Source organism: Megalobrama amblycephala, linkage group LG5, assembly GCF_018812025.1.
Source record: "Megalobrama amblycephala isolate DHTTF-2021 linkage group LG5, ASM1881202v1, whole genome shotgun sequence".
Lineage (NCBI taxonomy): Eukaryota > Metazoa > Chordata > Actinopteri > Cypriniformes > Xenocyprididae > Megalobrama > Megalobrama amblycephala.
In genome coordinates, this window is record NC_063048.1 from 33,226,460 (window position 1) to 33,247,365 (window position 20,906).

At 38.0% G+C, this 20,906-nt stretch overlaps 1 protein-coding gene across 4 annotated transcripts in view; it reads right to left on the bottom strand.

Moving 5' to 3' along the window:
* The window catches only part of qkia (QKI, KH domain containing, RNA binding a), an 84,219-nt gene that overhangs the window by 40,162 nt on the left and 23,151 nt on the right, over positions 1-20,906 (bottom strand). For all 4 annotated transcript variants that reach the window (XM_048191897.1, XM_048191896.1, XM_048191900.1 and 1 more), the window contains exon 2: positions 17,740-17,882. In XM_048191897.1, coding sequence (XP_048047854.1) covers positions 17,740-17,882 — 143 coding nt within the window. The remainder of the gene's footprint in view (positions 1-17,739; positions 17,883-20,906) is intronic.

A 20,906-nucleotide genomic window follows, 5' to 3' on the forward strand; every position in this document is an offset into this window, starting at 1 on the left:
AGATAAACAATGCTGTTTCTCTCTTACGGCTTATTGTTCAAACACAGATGACGCAGCGTAATCCGACAGCTCCGACTGTGTAGGTGGATCAGATCCGCTGGAGTTCTTCACATACATTCCAAAATGCTCTCTCATGAGACGCTGAGCAGGATACACGTGTAAAAATATGTACTAAAGCAGCAGTGCCGCACACCACATCACATTACATCATCTTCATGAGACAGCCAGAAGTGACAAAGCCTTAGGTGAACATGTGCGGTGACTGTCCCTCTCATCACAGTCACGCAATTGTAAACAAACAAGACGGTGATAAAACCGCAGCAAAAATACTTATGCAACAACGCCGCACACACAGAGCAACATCAGGATGATCAGATTTCATCAGAAGTTCATCACTCCCTCTCTTCCACAGGAGCGCACCTGCACGATCCCTCTCTCCATGCAGATGAGAGAGGATTCTCCTCTGTGCGTATGTGTGTTGATGTTGATTGGACATGGCAGAGAGCAGCGGCCTGATGCGGTGAGGGAAATTGCTCACTTTGAATACTGGAACCAGACAGTAATTACAGCCTGGAGGAGATGCCACCATTTTACTTCCTGTAGAGGGAGGAATGGAGGCATGAGGGGAATGATAGAGGAGAAATAGAGAAATACTATAGTTGTTAGACGACAGGATAAGGGAATGTTTTGACTGTGTGGTGGCATGTCATGTTTTTGAGAGAGTCTGAGAGGGGCAGAGAGCAACCGCAAAAAAGCCTGGAAAATTCCACCCTACTGCCACACAAACATCTGCCACAGATAAAAACAGGGTTCTGGGTCACACATCGGCTCATTTAGTGATCTCACCAACAAGGAAAATCAAATAAAATCTAGACACCAGACAGACTGAAAACAACAATTTGACCGCTTATTTATACAAGTTAAAAAATAACCCACAGCAACCAATCCACATATGATCACTCAATTCAAACATTTTATTTCAGAAAGACAAAAGGAAGAATAGCTGACAAGGATAGCTCTACAACCTCAAAAAATAAAGTGCTAAAAGACACTGATAAACCAATACTATTATTATTAAGAGGTCATGACATAAGAAATCAAATTTGCCTTGATCTTTTATAAGAGGTCTTTGTACCATTTAAACATCCTGCCAGTTTCAAAGCTTAAAATGTCCACCTCATTATAAACAAAGCATTTATTTAATTCAAGCTCCACAAACAGCTTGTTTAGATATTGGAGGACTTGTGACGTCACACGTGCTAAGACATTTGCATATGACTGCCTCCTGAGCAAGACATTGACGAATACTTTCACATCGTCGCACCATAGGCCCTGCCACTGGCGTTCAGTCGTTAATGGCTGATACTTGCCTACACCAGAGCGTCGTGTCAAAAGCAAATAGAAACCATGATGATCACCGATGCCGTCTACACTGCATACCTTACATAAATGCATGTTCACTTTACTCAAAACGCTTGAGTCTGCAAACAAGAGGACAAACGGAAAAGTAAACAGAAGCATAAAGAAAAATTTGCTTTGACACATCCCGTTTAAACAACTTTTTTGCATCTCTCTACAGACTTCAGAATGATACCAGTGTCAGAAACAAGTGGATGGTTTATTTTTAATGGTGTCCTGGATCGCGTTGCAGGATATGTTTGTTCAGAGAATTTGACTGCAGATTGTTTGGTAAATGAGGCACAGTGTAATGGAAAGTTTGCAAGGAAACTTTTGACAGATGAAGCAGTCAGCTGTATTGGATCTGACAGCAGCTGCATCACAAACCGCAAGTAAACGATTTCATAATGCTTTGTCTGTAAATGACGGCTTTATAATGTTTTCAAAACACTTGCTCATGTGCAATAGCGAGTGGGCATTAATAATGTTTCCTATGCAATGACGTTAGCCACTCATATCATTGGCATTTTACTGACAAGCCTTAAAGGAGCCACCCCTTAAAAACAGATCATTTCAGATAGAGGGTCAGAATGAGGTTTGAAAATAATTGTTTTAAACATTTGTGTGTGTGTGTGTGTTTGTGTGTGTGTGTGTGTGTGTGCGCAAAAAAAAAAAAAGCTTTATTTACATTATAAGTGAACCTCAGGGAACATTAAAATTTTAGAAAATCCATGTCATGACCTCTTTAATATTAATAATAAATTATTATTTATAACAGAACGTAATTAGTTGCAATTAATAACCTCCATTAAATTAGAGTAATTTATCATAATTATTAAATAATATTGGCTAATCTGTTATTTTTAGCATAATAAACAATAAATAAGGTAACACTTTACAATATGGTTCATTAGTTAACATTAGTTCATGTATTAACTAACAAACTAACCACGAGCAATACATTTGTTACTATATTTATTAATCTTTGTTAATGTTAGTTAATAAAAAAATATAGCTGTTCATAGGTTGTTCATGTTACTTCACAGTGCATTAACTAATGTTAAATACAATTTTAATAATGTATTAGTAAATGTTGAAATTAACATTAACAAAGATTAATAAATGATGTAGAAGTGCAGTTCATTATTAGTTTGTTAATGTACCTTATTGTAAAGTGTTACAATAAATAATAATAACATTTATTTTTTATTATGGGTAGTGAAAACACTGATTAGCCAATATTATTATTATTATTAATAATAATCACTAATTAGCCATTATTATTATTATTTATTATTAACATCATAAAACTTTAGTACCCACCATCATATCTGACAACACTAATTCGAATGATCCTCAATGACTATGAATGATTTGATGAACAGGGGTCCTAATAGAGGGTAAAGAGAATCAATGCCTTTCTGTTGCCATTTCGTTACGTCACCGTGAACCCTGGTAACACGTCTGCATAACTGAAAAATCTATATGCCGTGCACGAGTGTGTGTGTGCGAGGATGTCAGTGTTAAGCTGTAGGGATGTATAACAGAACAGCCTAAATGTGAGAGCAAGTGGAGAGTTGAGCAGTTCAGGGACGCAGCCAAGGGACCTGACAGAGACAAACGAGCAGCAACAATAATGCAACATTATACCTCCTGCCCACCCGCTCCCTTCTCTCTCCTCCTACCTCGCTATCCTCCATCACAATCACTCCACCCTGCTCCTAAGGTCACGCTCCTTTATTGCTGAACATTTAACACACACCGGTAACGGCATCACCAAGAACACACAGAAATTGCGGAGAAAAAAAAAAAATGACGAGGAAAACGGGATTATCAGAAAGTCTGTCACTCATCTGGGATGGAAAAAGCATGGTGTGAGGGAGGGATAGAGGCGAAACTATAACATTAAGATGTGTGAAGGTCAAAGTTTAAAAGCTCAAGTGCTGAAGATCACAGAGGGGGCATCCAGAATAAAATGTGCACCTGCGATCAGTTTGCCTAGTGTAACCATAGGCTGTGCCTCGTCTGGAGTCAGTGTTTCTAAATAAGGCCATGTCTTTTGATAGGGTGCATTCAGACACACTCTCAGCTTCTCCACAGCCAATCAAAATGCAGCAGTCAGCATTCATGCCAATCAGACTGCACCTGTCAGCATTTATTCAAATCAACCAGTAGATGTTGACATGACAAATCAACACACAAGGCCAAAAGGTCAAACAACGCAGCAAATAAGCTTACATGTATAGTCTTAGATGTTAAGCTCCATGCTGACTACTAATAAACATTTCATCTTAGAAGTCCAAAAAAGAAAAATGAGCCACTGATTTGACCCACACACAAACTGAGGGGGCTACAGAGGCATTAAAATGAAATGGAAATTTACACTGTTTTCAAAATGCATATTATAAGATCGTATTGTAAATGATTCATCCATGCATGTTTTATTTATATATTAAAAAAAAGAAAAAAAAGTAATGTCAGACCAAAAATGGCAGACGATATATGTGATATAGTGATATATGCCAGACTTTTCCAATCATTTCGTCCACGTAAACCACATCTCTTTCTTACATTTAACTGCAAGCTCACATTCAAATCAACAAACAATGGAAAGGAACAAGTTCTCACACCACACTTTTTTTTCTTTTCAATAATTTGTTTATAAAGGCTGGGTATCAGTATACATTTTTTTTATTTGATTTGTTTAATTTGATTTCAATTTCAGTATAATTTACAACCTTCTAAATTGGTTAATTACAAAAACATTAATTTAAAAATCTGACAACAGAGATCAAACCATGCAGAAGAGTAAGTAAATCAGAAAATCAGCCCTATTTGCTTAAATACATTTATCAGCTGAGGGCAGAAAGAAAGAAAACAAGTGAGTAAAGTACAGTACTGCATTAAACATACTAGTGGAGGTCCTGATCAGTTGTGGACAGCACAAGAGAAACAGAGGAGGGAGCTCATGTGTAGAGCAGAGCAATAGTGCTGAAAACGGCTAATCCAGAGAGTTGGAAAAGAAAATCTGAGGTAATGCATCCAACTGTGACCTCCCAGTGGAGTGATACAAGACACGCTTTTCACACACACACCGAAATAACAATCTGCTCACCACAGTGTAAGCACATCTGTCACTGGAGTTGTGAAGAAAAGCGTCAGAAAACAGTCTTCTCTCTCACCACATCACTTCTGTATTCTGCCCTGTCCTTTGTTTTTTCAGTTCGTTCTGTAAACAGGTGTCGCACACAGCATCACCTCTGCCTCAACTCCATCCTCCTCTACAGCTTTACACATCCTCTATTCAGCACTTCATTTCTTACCTTAGTCATCCCAGTACACATCTCTCTCTCTGCCCCATATTTGCATTATGTCTTGCTCTCTGCATCACATTTAGTTCAATCCTCCAGAGGGAAAAAGGAAAACATTACAACCCATGATCATTCTGCTGCCATCTCTGCAGTGTCTGCTTGGTTTTCTGTATTATTTTATCATAAAAATGAAATCTCAAAAGTTTCAGCATATAATTAAATTAATCTATATGCCATATATCTAAGAGAGAAATCGAGATAGAGAAACCGAGTGTAAGAGAGTGAGGGAGGGAGAGAGAAGCAGAGATAACCTATTGGATGCCCTTGCTAATTACTAATTAACCTGTGTCAAGCAAGCGTGTGGTGTGGCAGAGCTGAGAAACAGTTTAATCTCCAATGGCAGCTGTGGATCTGAGTCGGGTTAGGAATCGAGATCCAGTTCTTGTTCAGAACTTTTTCTCAGAATTCTTCCACCAATGCAGATGGAAATCTATACTGAAATACAGGGTTTTCTATGTTACTACTGAATCTAGTTGGAGTTGTGAGTTTGCAGTCTGAACTGAATGTGATGATAATACTAGGGTTGCACGATCCGATATTCAGATCAGGTATTGGCTCCGATACTGCCATTTTTATCGGATCGGGTATCAGCAGGACGGGACTGATCCAAATCCGATACTGTGCGTGTCCTATTGTGTGTTATTGTTAAGCTCCACAAAAGGCACAAAAACATTAAAAAGCACCATAAAGGTTCTGTGCACTATATTCCAAGTGTTCTGAAGACATTCCATAGTTTAATTTGAGGTACAGATGAACATTTAAGTCGTTAAATTAAAGTTCACGTAAATGCCTCCCTCCGCGGCGGCTGTCAGTCATTCGGTTACGACAGTCAACACAATGAAACTCTCTCCAAGATGAATCAATGTTTCTATTATTATACTTCATCTGTAGACAACGATACCGATAATACAATACGCATCAATATCTCTTCACTTTGTGCTCTGAACTTTTCACTGCGGAGCGCTGTGACTCCATGATGCTTCAAGCGCATCATTCTGCACATGGGATGCGCATAAGCGCTTTGTGCCGCTCTGTATGGGAGCCGTTCATATTAATACTTTTGCGCAAATTTTTCAAGCATTTTTTTGTTCTATCTTTCATATGTTGCTGCATCATTTTAATTTTAATATTTTAATGATAAGACATTTAATAGCTTGATTTGGTCCACATTTTCATATTTATTCAAAAACTTATAGGATAAACAAAAAGGCCTAGGCTATGCATTTATTTATATTATGAAAAGAAAGTATTATGAAAAAAAAAAAAAGTTAAAAACTGAAAAGTGACGCAGACTTCATCTTGAACGCTTTTTGAGGATCGTGAGTGAACGCGATCATCAATTCCTCTTTACTACTTTACAAAAGAAAATAAACATGAATGAAAATCAAAAAATATGTTGAAAGTTGCAGTAGCTTACCGAAATCTGTATAACGTCAGTTCAATCAGTGTTGTAAAAAATATCACGTATATATACCTCAGAAAAGCCATTCGTTGACCATAAACTTAAAGTCAACAGCAAGAAAAATAAAACAAACTATTTAAAACAAAACGAAATTGGATTAGAAACTGAATTAAGTATTATAATATATAATAAAATGGACAAACTTGGTGCGTGTAATCAAACGCATCGTTTTCATTTTATTCTGGAGACTGAACTCGCTCTGCTGCCACACTGGAGCACACTTACCACCAACTGGACAGGGGTGAGAATTACAGTTACAAGCAAATTCAGCCTCAGTAATGTGTCAAAATGACGGACAGGCTGCAGATTTTTTCCGTCACTGCTAAAAAAAAATTCCATCAATGATGGAAAATTCTCAGTTAATGCGACCTTCGAGATTATATATATTATATACATGCCACACTACCGCCGGTGACACATCACGACCGCGGTGGCGCGGTTGTCATGCCGACCGTTGTCATGCCCGTGAGGCATACAGTTTATTAGGTAATTTAGCACTTTTCTTATTACTTGAATATCGGATCGGTATCGGCCGATACTGAATCCCGGGTATCAGAATCGGTATCGGAAGCAAAAAAGGCGGATCGGTGCATCCCTAAATAATACAAAGGCAATAAATAGACAACATATCTTACGAACTAGTTGTCCTCACTGGCTGCCCACAACAAACATGCAAACTCATAAGTTAAGGCTGGAAGACACTACTTGACTTGTACATGTGGTAAATTTTGTAAATATACTGATGTATTCTCCTGTGTTGGCGTAGGTTTATAAATGATTTACCTTACAAATCTGATGAAATGGTGCACATTGCGTTACCTGATGAATGTTATAAGCAACCCAAACTCACAGCATATGCAGAGATGGAGTTTGAGACACGCTCCATGCAAATAAATGATAAGAGTTCATGTGGAGTAGCATTTACAGTGAACGGAGCCGCTCTGAGATGCACGTAACCTACACGCTTGGAAATAAAGCGCACATATATTAAACCTGTAGGGCATATATTTAATTAAATTGCAGCCTTTGTGAATTCATAATATACCTATGCTAAAGTATGGTTTTTAAATGATTTTAATACATTGTGCAGCCTTAGAAAACAGTATGTGGAATGCACCACTTCCGGTATTTTGAGTACTCCAAATTCAAGTACGAAATTGAGTAATAAAATATATAAGTACTGACTGACAGCTCATATGACAACATAATACTAAACAACAAAAACACTAAAATAATGGAACCATTCCATTTGATTTAATTGTAGCCAGTAATGATTTCTGCCAAACACACAATAACACACCATCATATAGGATGGTTTTATGCATACTGCACACAAACATTTGGCAGTATCTGGCAGGAAAAAAAATAAAATAAAAAATTCTAATCTAATATGGCCTTTCACACACACACACAAAAAAAATGAGGCTACAGCAGTGTTACAGATTAGAGTTTTCTTGGAGATTTCTGTTGAGTTCAACAATCAAATGAGCTATCAAGGGTCAGTTGAGAGTTTCGCTCCTTACACATTTATACACACCAAAAGAAATGCACACTCAAATTCCAAATGATCTCATCCAAACTGAACAACACATAAAACTCGCAAACGACAGTCCTCCAGTCCAAACCTTGAGTAGTTGGTCCAAATTAGACTTCTATTCTCCACTCTTCTATATCCCTCACTCTCCTCTATGTGTGTGTGTGTATGTGTAATAATTTGGAGGGCAGAAAATCCAATCTGAAACATTATGACACAAGTCCTTTGAGAGCAAAGTAATTACTCTCTCTAAAGAGAAAGAGAGATGGATGGATGAGAGAGAGAGAGAGAGAGAGAGAGAGAGAGAGAGAGAGAGAGAGAAAGAGAGAGAGAGAGAGAGTGTAGAGAGAGGCAGCCTGTTATCCCTAATATAAATCATCTTTTTTCATCTAGTTACCTCTCGTTCTCTCTTGTTTAATCCTTTCTAAACACCAGGAGCAAAATCAATCTTTGTAAGCTCCCAGCATTTAGTCCTGACACACAATAACAAAATATAAGCAAACAAAAGCCACATGAGCACAGAGGTGATGTGGTAAACAGGTGGTTTAACAGATGACTAGTGTTACTAAAAGCTACGGTTCCATTAACATTTAATCACTTAGCAGATACTTTTATCCAAAGCGACTTACAAATGAGGAAAAGCATAAGCAATTTATCATTCGAGAGTCAGCAATATTAGTAGTACTGCAATATTGAATATCAAGAGCAAGTACAAACAAACATTACAAAACAGAGCAGAAGTTTAACTGTGGAAAAAGTACCTTTTTTTTTTTTATTAAATGCTAAATACAAACAATTTACATGTATAATATCCAGACAAGGAACAACATATTACTAAAACAGAGGTGAATAGTACTGTTATTATTAAGACAAAGTTACGGACACTGATTTGAGAAGAACTAGTGGATGAAACCTGCATCACTTCTTGCTTTGCCTGTCAGTTCTGCCCTCTTTCTCTCTGAGCCAAATGTAATTTGTGTCTGAATTAACACGAGCATGCTGAACAGGGCAAAGGAGGCAGCGAGGATGTAATCTCTCCCTCTCTCTCTCCGAGTCAGCCTACTGCACTGGACACACACACACACACACACACACACACAAATTTCATATGCATCCCTGAAGATGCTGTTGGCTTCTAGTCCACCTGCCAAGACTGTCTGCAGAGGCCCCCAATTACAGTCTCTGAAATTCATCAGCCACACACAGTGGCTTAGTTTCAAAAACACAGCAAGTTGCCTACATTGACAGTGTTTTTGGGCATCACAGGCATGTCGGAACACACCCATGGCGGGCAAACGTGCCATCTTGGTACAAGACAAGGCAACTAGTCATCCAATAATTTGGTAGGTTGAATACTAATGATTTTTTCGTAGTTTCGTAGTGTCTTTATTATATCCCTACTATGTAGAAAACTCATTAGATTTAAAATGCAGTTTGAGGCCTAAACTGTGCCATGACCATGTGGCTTTTCTGACAATTACAGAACGTTTTCCTCGAGTTCTGCAGGACAACCGACATTAAAAATGTTCCAAATGAGCAGCGCTGCTACAATTTTTAAACTGCACTTCTGAGAGCATGCAGAAAATATGAAACATCTGCATGTACAAATGGCAATTAAGAACGAATGTCAGGGAAATGAAAAGGCGCGCATCTACAGAAAAGCATAAGTGGCAATGAGGGGTCTGTGTGTGCAGGCGGGCCTCCTCTGATGAATCTGTGAGCTTTTCAGAAATGGCTCGATGTCATTTGCGAGGCTCGATTGGAGTCCTTTGGCTTCAAAAGCCCCAGTAATAACCTGCAAATTAAAACTGGAGGCTTTAGTCTGATCTCCAACCTACCAAACCTTAATATTGCCTCACATAAACAGCTTTCCATCCCCCAATAGGCCCACCACCCTGCTTTCCCATCAGACAGGGAAGAAAATCACTTTGAAAACCCTTCAATAACAATCCTAGCATTAGACACCCATAAGTTCTCAGTTCAAGGATGACTCTATTAATAGCATGTTGCTTCGGTGAGCTGATTGCAGCCGAACAGCCGCGTTGCTGCCGTTAAGTGAGCCAGAACCCAGAGGTGACCACTTCCTGAATCTCAGAGAAGAGATCAGATGGTTCAACTGCACACATGTGGCCTGAATAATGCCGTTATGCACCCAAGAGAGAATTTAGCTGGAAAAGAACTGCCAGATCCCAGCACAAATGATATGTTCTTATGCAGATGTGTCTGTGTACAGTCGTACAGGTGTTTGTAGGGCATGTGAACAAAATTACAATATATAACCAGCTAAATGAATCAGAATTTACATAGTCCTGTGCCCATTAGGGGTGGGACAAAATATAGATATGGCAATATATCATCGTCCTTCTCTGTGCAATACAAGAATCGATACGCTGCGGTAAATATCGATATTTTAATTAATAAAATAAGGCGCAATAAATAGATTTCTCTGCTCACAGTGTCGCCACTTCAAGGCGGCGCTCAATATATGAATGAGGGAAACGTGAACATAAGTTAAACAGCCTTAAGCCTTGTACACACCGGATGAATATCGCACGCGCTTATCGCCAGCGTTTTGAGATGTTTTCCGTGTTCCTACCCAAGCGATTTTCACTGGCAATGCGTCAAGTGAACGTGCAAATTCACTCCCTGACAGTATATGGCGCTTGTGCTGAACAGTAGTGCAATTAAAAATGTAAAAATAAAAACGGAATCGCGGAATCCATTCATAAAAACGGAATTTACTATATAACACGGAATGTCACGGAATTTGTCAAATTTTTGATTAATGAATTAAAAGCAGGTCAGTACACTTAAATTAAATCGCGATATAGACTAGTGTCTGTGAATATTAAACCGCAAAAAGACTATTTAAACATGAATCCTGCATGCCTGTGTGACTGAAATGAATGATGCAGAAGCGCGGTTTCATTTACCTCACACCGCCTCACACAGACTTGCGCGGGGGCGCACGCACGCTGAAGCACATGCGACGCTCGCGGTGTTTTCGTCCTCTGTCGCCTCACTATATGAACTCACAAATTCATCTCCAGAGCTGCTCTGAAAGTCACTTCATCAGCATTTAACCGCTTCATTTGAGAAAACTAGTCATAAACAGGGAAACTCAAAGCTCTAGGCAAACCGTCAAAATAAAAGTTTGATTTAACTTGACAGAAACATGTAATATGTTTCTGTCAAGTTAAATCACTGTAATTGTACAGTAGAATTTAGATAAATTAATTTAACAATAAATTATTAAAATATATTTTTAAACAATAATCTCAGTGTTTCTTCCATGTTTTTTTGCCAGAAAAATTTAAATACACAACAGAAATTCTGAAAAAATAATAAAAAAAAAACATAAAAATGTATTTTTTAATTAATAAATATTGTTGTTTTTAAGAATTAAATTAATTAGACATGCTTTTTGATTATTAAAATGGAATTAAACCATTAAAATGGAATCCAGAAAACAGAATTTGGTAAAAAATAAAATTTGAGGGGAAAGAATAAAACGTTTATCATAGCGCCCTAAAAAAAAAAAAAAAAGAAAAAGAAAAAAAGATTTTTTTTTTTTTTTTTTAACTTTTATTAAATTGTTGGTAAATTGGACAAGAAAAAATAAATAAAATGGAAAAAAACGGAATCCAGAAAAATTAAAACGGAAAAAACGGAATTTGGGAAAAAATAAAACTGATTTCATAGGGCCCTATATATGGCATATACATGACATGAGGAGATGGTAGTCAGAAACGGTAGTGCAAATAAGTAAAAATGAGAGTAGTGCAAGTGAACGGTAGTGCAAATAAACAGCCTATTTATGAAACAGACATTCTCAATTATATTTCTTGAATGTAAAAGAAAACAAAAAAAACAATAAAAGTACAGAAATAAAATGGCATATAAATACACATCTATTGGTATTAGTTTGTAGGGGTCTTCCTCGTCTGCTTACTTCCTCTCCGTCGTCTTGGTATCAATGTGTGCTCGGCAAGACCAAGTCCACCAAGTCGTGTTTTACTGTAACTTCAGCAGCAATCAGTTCACAATCAGTGAACAAAAGCGCCAATGTCATTGGTCGGCCAGTTTTTAACGCTGCGCTTCAAACTGAAAAAAAGAACCCCAGGAGTTTTTTTTTTTTTTTTTTAAATGACGCTTTTACGCCTGCTGTTTTTCGCGTCGGGGTGCACACTCACATTGGCGCCCTTTGTTTAGTCACGAGGCGTTAAACGGCAGCGATAATCGCACGCGATATTCATCCCGGTGTGTACAGGCCTTAAGAAAAAGAGGTTTTTAACAGGATGGCATACAGCAGTGTGAGTAAAACAGATGCCCCAGCCACGTTTAAGTTCAAAGTCTTGACACACTTTTATACCATTGATGTGACAAACGTAGACATCTTTGACGTTCTTCACTGAGCGCTTAGATATACACGGGAGCGTTTTAAAGCATATATTAGGGATCCGCTGATAGACACCTGCTTTCGAACGCTCCCGTGTATATCTGTGTAAGCGTTTTGTGAGGAACGTCATAGGGTCTTGTTTGCACCTGGTCACTGTTTAGCAATATATCGATTATACACTAAACCACAGACATCTTCATAACACTGTGTTTGGCCTGCAACACACACAGAGACTGCAATGTTACAGCAGAAAGCAGTTTGCAGAAGACAGGTGATGTAATAGGATTTTGTCCAAGGAGAGAGAGCACTAAACGTCTTGCTGAAACTCACTGGCAGCACTAGAGGAAAGACAAAGATAGAGCGAGAGAGAGGGGGAGGAAAAGTGTCACTTCCAGATAGACCTGGTCTGTCAGCCATCTTTTTTCTTCCCAGACGTACAAGTCAGACTATTCCATCTGAAAAGCTCAGGAGAAAGAGACTGTTACTGTATATAGACAGAGGTTTATAAACAGGGCAGCTACCAGTGCGTTCAGAGATGTTTTGAAGGTTGTGGTTCGACCCCAGTGTTTGGTCTAAGGTTAGATTCTTTGGCTTGGCTGCACAACTGAGCACAAACTCACAGATACAAACACTTGTAAACCAATGGTCACATTCACAGGACAGGCTATTTTTATGAAATGGACACTCTGTGCTAAAGACAGAGGAACAAAGACCTAATTACCCATGAGTGAGAGTTAGATTCCAGTTGATATATATATATATATATATATACACAATGCGAGTAAATCACTGGCATATGCAACTAAATCTTCACTCTGGGTAACTAAATAATGTCTATAATTAGTCATGGGCTAATAAATTCTTAGATTTTACTCACCTGTGTGTGTGTTAGAGGCTAAGTATAAGCTTAGCATAGATATATTTTTACTCACTGAACACTTCTGCTCTCCATCAAGCGATCTGTACCATTTCAATTCAGCTCAATGGATGCACAGCGTATCTGACGTACCACAAACTCTAGTGTGAGGACTAGGACTCGCCGTCGCTTTCTCACATACACGCAAAGACAGAAGGCGAGAACTCTTGCATATCATGCAGAATCGATGCGCTACATGTAAACGATATTCTTTGTTATATCTTCCTGTCAAAATAACAGTTCATTTGGAATTATACAGCTTTTTAGAACAAGCAGAAGATATGCTGGTTTCTCCGATAGTGGGCGAAACTAATATGCAAACGGCAATTTCTATTTCAGTTCCTGTTTTGATTTCAGCAAATCAGTTTGAGCGAAAAAAAGCTATCGTGATTAATATTCATGAACCCAGCAGCTCATCAATCCTTAGTGCGTTATATATTGTTATTAGTAGTAGTATTAGTACCAAGTTTTATTTCTAATTACTAAAGTTCTATCATTAAATAGTGCTTAATTATCATAATATAATGCTTGATTGACTAGTGAGGACATTGCATAAGTTAATGATATTTTCTCATGATATCGCCTAACCCAACCTCTACCCCTAAACCTACCAATCATGTGTGCAAAGCACTAGATTTCAATAAAAACATGTTTTTGCCAATTAATAAGCCTTTTTAACTAGTGAGGACCAGTAAAATGTCCTCACTAGTTGGTTGTCATAATATTTCGCTACATAAGTGAGGACATTTGGACATAGCCAAATCTGTACACACACACACACCCACCCACCCAGAAAAGACCAGGACTCTTAGAGCAGAGTCTGTTTTCTGTTTATCCTCAAAGCAATAAAGCGCGATCAGACGTTTAGTCTGGAATGAGGGGTCTGACCTAGGCGGATGAGCCAACGTGCAGCGCGCTTTTACCTTTTCACTCAACACTTTAAAAAAGACCTCTCTCCTCCATTAGACTTCACTTTAAAATAACCTTTTACAATATAAGTGATAGAATTGTGAATTGAGCTCAAAATATAAAGCAAACTCCCTTTCTTTCTGAGCTGTAACTAGATCAGGTGTCAAACCTCTGTGCGTTTAATATACAGCAAGTTTTAGGGCTGTGACGATATAACCGCATTGCTGCATCACCACGGTAATGAGATGCCTAACGTGGTGTTGAGGTAATCACCGTCATCACTGCACTTTTTTTTTTTGTATTTTATTTATTTATATATTTATTTTTGCTGGTGAAAGTTACAGGAGTGCATATGGTGTGTGATATGGTCTTCTGTTCTATGTTCAAGTGCTTTTGGAGAAATAAACAGCTTCGTGGGAGGGAAGGGACAGTCCAAACATGGGGGATTTATTTTGTGCATGTGTCTGATTATTATTAAATAACTGCTAGGTTCCAGGACTTGTGATTTCTACAGATAATGTTAAACTAAAATATATTGTTAGACCAACAATATCTTATCAATTAATTATGACGTTCACACCCGACGTTCTTGGTTTTCTTCTTATTTATTAAATCCAGGAAATTGGTTGATAAAACATTAATTAAAATTAAGATACAATTTATACAAAACTAAATTCACTTTAAAGAAAGGCTTACTATAAAACAAAACTTAATGAAGCGGTCAAAATCATGTCTGACCCACTGCATGTCTCCCGACATATTGCGCATCTTATTAGCCTATCTTAGTCATGCTGTTCACTTTTCATAATCAACATCAATGAAACTTAAAAACTAATATTAGGCTATAGTCTAATATTCAAACATAAATATTACACAAAAATTCCTCAAAGTACTATTGTATAAACGTAATTTGGGGGTGGGACGTGTCCCCACAACCCTACCACTTTTTGCAACATCTCGCGGCACACACAGATATACCTAAAAGAAAGAAACTCTATACTCTATATCTCAATTCGATATAGCCTAAGAAATTCATTGGTCTGTGTTAAATAAGAGGCGATCTCTCACTGGAATGAGTTGTTTTTGCTCGTTGCCGCTGTTATCAGTTCTTTTGGCGCTCTGTGTACAATGCACAGTCTTTACACAGACGATCAAGCGCTTCGTTCTGGTAAAAGCACACAACAAAATGCAGACAAGCATGTCCTTGTTCTTGATATACAATCACTGATGAAAACCTTTGGTTTTAATGAGAAACCGCCAAACCACGGGATTTGTTGCTTCATCACCGCGGTAAGAAAAAAAACCCATACCGTCGCAGCCCTAGCAAGTTTACATTATAAAACGGCAATAAAATTATTTCCATCTAACTGAGAGGAAACTGAGAAAGAATTATTTAAATATCAACACCTCTGAATCAACAATCATGGACACTTTATCCTCAAATCAAGCTGCAGAATAGATGACCAAGTCAAACTCCTGCCTGAAAAAGCAAATCAGAGAGACCGTGACTGAAGTGAATGCTAGCATTCCCCTGCTCAATAACAAACCAGTAACGGCTACAATTATTCTTCCTTTTTCTGTGTGTTTGGAACATTAGGGTGGAAACGTCTATGTGTGTGTGTTTTGAAACAGTGACTCATGCTAACCACCAGGGGGAAGAATAATGAGGAGAGACATGCAGGGAACACAGTGAGAGAGAAACAGTTTTGAGGGGGTCAGCTGGGGATTCTTTGTACACTTGTGTGTGTGACACTGGAATTACGACATAAACATGAAATATGAGGACATTTCATGAGTCCTCGCATTTAAAATAGGTTTAAAAACATACTAAATGTTTTATTAAAAATGCAGAATGTTTTCTGTGATGGGTAGGTTTAGGGGTAGTGTAAGGGGATAGAATGTACTGTACAGTATAAAAAACATTACGCCTATGGAATGACCTTACTAAGATAGCAAAACAAACCTGCATATATATGTGTGTGTGTGTGTGTGTGTCCTCCCACTTGCATTTGCTCAAACACACAAACAGTTACTCTATATTTTCCATGGCATGACGGAGCTGTGGTGTTCATTCTATATTGGTCAGCCATGTTTCCCAGTAGTTGTTCCTGCTATTCTGAGATGGAAGGTCACATGAACACACTCTTAGACATCTTGTGCATAAGATTCAGGGCACGAATTTTGGGACGGGATTGTGGGTATTGCGCATAATTTTACTCATTCCTGCAGGTTTCGCGCTAATAAAGGCAAGAAATTCCCGCAAAAAGTTATTCAATTAGCTTGTTGGTTGAATAAGCAAATTAACCCACACAGATTATCAGATCAAATCAGTAATTTGAAAACTTTCGGAGAGACATAATTTCACAAACAGCGCGAGTGATTCAGCGCTACCGTGTCTTCTCATCGTCTGTACAATCGAGCTGCACGCTGCGATTCAAGACTTTCTCTTGCACTTCGGGACAGAATTTTAACTTGCCCAGGTGGGCCAGTGTTGCATTGTTACTAAAGTTTATCATAAAGATTAAGATTCCTATTTCAAATAAAATGCTGTTCTTTCGAACTTTTAATTCAAAGAATCCTGAAAAAAAAAAAGGGTACAAATGATTTCCACAAAATTAAGCAGTTATGTTTTCAACATTGATATTAGAATGATTTCTGAAGGGCTGTGTGACACTGAAGAACTGGAGTAAATGCTGTTGAAAATTTAGCTTTGACATAAGGATAAATAGAAAAAAGTTATTTTAAACTTTAATAATATTTCACAATATCATTATTGTACTGTATTTTTAATCAAATAACTGCAGCCTTGGTGAGAGCAAGATACTTCTTTCACTGACCCAAACATACCCCTGCTCAAATTTGGGTATTGTTGACACCTTTATCCATAGTAAAATTACACAGAGCGTTCCAGGTCATACAGAGGTGAATATATTTATCAAGTAAAGCAGCACTCATTACAGGAAGTGCTTAAAAGTAAAAGCCAGTTTAAAAAAGTAACATTCTGCAAAAAATAAAGATAAGCAGAGCAGCAGCCACTAAAATAATTATCTCTGCTTCAAACTAAGAGAAACCTGGGGTTATATGTGTGTGTGTGTGTGTGTGTGTGTGTGTGTGTGTGTGTGTGTGTGTGTGTGTGTGTGTGTGTGTGTGTGCGTGTGTGTGTGGGGTGGACCGCTGGGACAGATGGGGTGGCCTTTATCAGGGCCGTCAGAGGGAAAACGCATTTCATGCTCTGCTGACCCCCTTTTTCTCTCTCCTCCCCTCTTCCTTGTCCACCCAGCAGAAGAATTAGGCAGCAAAATTGCTCCCTGTGTGACATGGCCACCGATGTGTGTGTGTTTGTGTCTGAGAATATGAGAGAAATGTCAAACAAGAGCATCTAAACGTCAAGCTACATTACGTGCACTGGAGGAAACACTTCTCTTAAACTTCTCAAACGCACAACAGACGTTAAAAAGATCCTACTCTACTACTAGAACATGGCCTGTGGCATTCCGGCACTTTCCCAGCTCCCTACAGGGGACTGATACTGGAAAAACTACTATTGCTGAACTAGCTTTTGACAGGGAGTCCTTATTTACTCCCAAACGTCATGTTTTCACCAGGAGTAAACCTTCTCACTCTTGATTTCATCAGACAATATAACTGTCAATCACCTGTCACTATAGCAACAGTCAATCACTGTGATTGATTCTAAAAGAACAGGTAATATCATAAAACAGAAAAATGCACAAAGTGAGTAAAACTCACATCTGGGTACTCTTTGACCGGTACAAAGAGTTTCTCCTGCAGATGTACAATGGGTCCCACTGCCTCGGGTAACTCCAGCGGGTGCTTGTCCACCAGACCGTTCACTGTGTCGTTATACATGTCTTTCCTCACTCTGGTTATCTCTGCAGGTAGACAAAAAAAGACAAACAGATCAGAAATGGCTGAGTGAGAGAGAGAGAGAAAAAACAAAAAAACAAAAAAGGTATCAAATGCAACACTCCTTTTATTAACATGAGATTCTAGAGCAATTTTTTTTTTTACCTAAATTCAGTTGCCAAATCATTTGAGAAAAATCAACAAATACATATTTTTCACAGTAACAGGAACTTGCATACACACATTGAGATCTTTTAAACAGACTTTTTCAAAGCTGGCAGCCCCAGATTGAGGTTAAACTGCTGCTGCCAAAATATGATTAAGCTCAGGATGTCCATTCCTGCCATGCTTACACACACACACACACACACACACACACACACACACACACACACACACACACACACACACACACACACACACACACACACACACACACACGACCTCCCCCTTATGATCATTCCCTTCATCACACACAGAGGCTGTGTTTTAAAAACTAGTGAGCTAAATGAGCTGATAGTTAAGGATTGAAAACCAGATGGTGCAGCAAACACACACCTGCCGGATATCTAGATAAAGAACGATTGCTAAAGACGCACCAATCTGGTATCTGGAAAAGTGGTAGAATGAGAGTGTGACCGTTTGAATTGGATTGAGTATCAGGCATGCAAATCTAATACTAGGTTTAGTCATGGTTGTACAAAAACGTAAAATGAATAGTGTGCTATATTCCTAGTGTTCTGGAGTTATATGATAACCTTGATTGATGAGCATGCAGGAATTCAAGTCTGCTGCTCTCAAATGTCATTCACTTCTTAATCTAAAATACAGTAATATTGCCAAATATAATCATTTAAAATAACTGTTTTCTATTTGTAATTTAATTCTTCAGTCTTCAGCATTACATGGTCCTTCAGAGATGATTCTAACACCAAGGAACATTTCTTAATAATTAGGGATGCACCGATATGATATTTTTGGGGCCGATTTTAACAAACAATTATTGGCCGATACCGATATTTATTATTTGAAATTGTCATCAAAATAGATTTTGATCATGTTTTAAATAAGCAAAGATCAAAAACATGCATTAAAATATACTAGCAGGTTCATTGCTGCATCAAATGATTTTTAATGAACATGGATTGGATCCATTTAACATTCAGCAGGCCTACATAAATACAACTGAACAAAGATATATATGAAATAAACAGTGCTTTTTAGGCCGGTTTAAAAGTTTTCAGGTGCAGAAATAAAGTAAATGTAAAATATTTTGCAGATTTAAAGTTTGTCCGTTTAGTTACAAAAGTTATTTAGTCAAGAATAGTGTGCGATCTTTTGTTATTTGATTAATATTAAAGCACAGACAACAGCGCTAGGATTATGCAACAGTCATTATACAGCTCAATGCCTTCACGCAGTTAATTTATAAACCATCGGTTTGTTATATCGGCCTTTTTCCTGCTTCAGCCGATATGCCGATGGTTGTAAATTGAGCAAAAATCGGCTGATAAATATCGGCAGCCGATACATCGGTGCATCCCTAATAATAATGTTGAAAACAGTTGTGCTACTGACTAAATTATTTGTGGAAACCGTGCTAAATTTTTTTCAGGATTCAGGTTTGAAAGATCAGTATATTAGCAAAAATATAGGAACAACTGAAACCACACATATGCAAAAGCCTTATATAATTGTGTTAAGTTCTCTCATCTAATCACATCTATAATTATATTACAAAATTATATCATGAATTAATAAATTCAATTTAATTTCAACTTAAATATTTCATCATATAGTCTAGTGTGAAAGAAAAAAAAAAGAATTTATAGCTTTTATAGCTAGAGTTATAGCTTCAGCTGCTAGGTTTCTCTGAATAAAGCAGCAGATAGACATGTATGTACAGCTGGCTAATCAGAGGTCTGTAATCTGGGCCTGTATAAAATGTGTTTGAACTGGTTTTAAGAATGGATCACAGCATTACTAGTGCTTACACACACTGACAAGACTGTTCGAAAGCTAGGAAAGTGTAAGATCCATAAAATCAAGCAGAAATCCAGCAAATTGGATTTCCTAAAAGACAACTGGAAACTCCCTGAAATTCTCATTGGTCGATGGATGCCTACACCTAAGAGTGTGTTCAAATTTTTGGTCACATGTTTACTGACGCAAACCCTTGCATTTTTACCTTTACGGCAATCCTTATTTAATTCAATGGATTTGCAGCATTCTCTGATGAAGTGCAAATTAGTGCGTGTAGGTGCCCTGAAGGGGACCGTGGAGAACTGACTCTAAGGAAGCCTATAACACTGACACCATGTGTCGTGTGTGCATGTTTTTTCATGGGGCCCCGGAATCCTGGGAGGGGTTGAAGGGTGACGCAACACCCAGATCCGAACAACAGCAGCTCATGGGCCATGTAAGGATGAAACCTTTAACACAACGTATCTTCACTCACACATGCAATGAGTCCCAGAGGAGGTGACACAACCACTGCAAGTATATTAGTCACATTTACAGAATTCAATCCATCTTCTCTCTCATGACCCGAGAGCAACCTCGTATTCCTCCACCCTCGGTCTCACCATTTCTCTCCCTCCACCTTTCTCACACTAGAGCAAAGGGGTGGGTATCGTTAAGGATTTAACGGTTTTACTACTTTTACCGATACTGCTTATTGATCCGGTACTTAGACGGTATTCTTATCAGTTCTTTTTGTTATATTTTTTATTTAAAAATAAATAAAGAATTAACAGCAATTTATATTCTGAAAAGTAAAAAAATATCTCTAGCAAAAGAAACAGCAATGTTTGAACAAAAATGATTATAAAATATTGATTTGTAAATGCACCAGTTTGCAGGCATAATGGCCCAGTTTCACAGAAAGGGCTTAGACTAAGCCAGGATTAGGTCTTAGTTCAATTAGGGCATTTAAGTAGCTTTTATAAACATTCACTAGAAAAAAAAAAAGCCATTACTGGTGTGCATCTTGAGACAAAACAGTGGCAATGACATATTTTAAGATGCAAAAGTACAAGTTACTTTCAGTT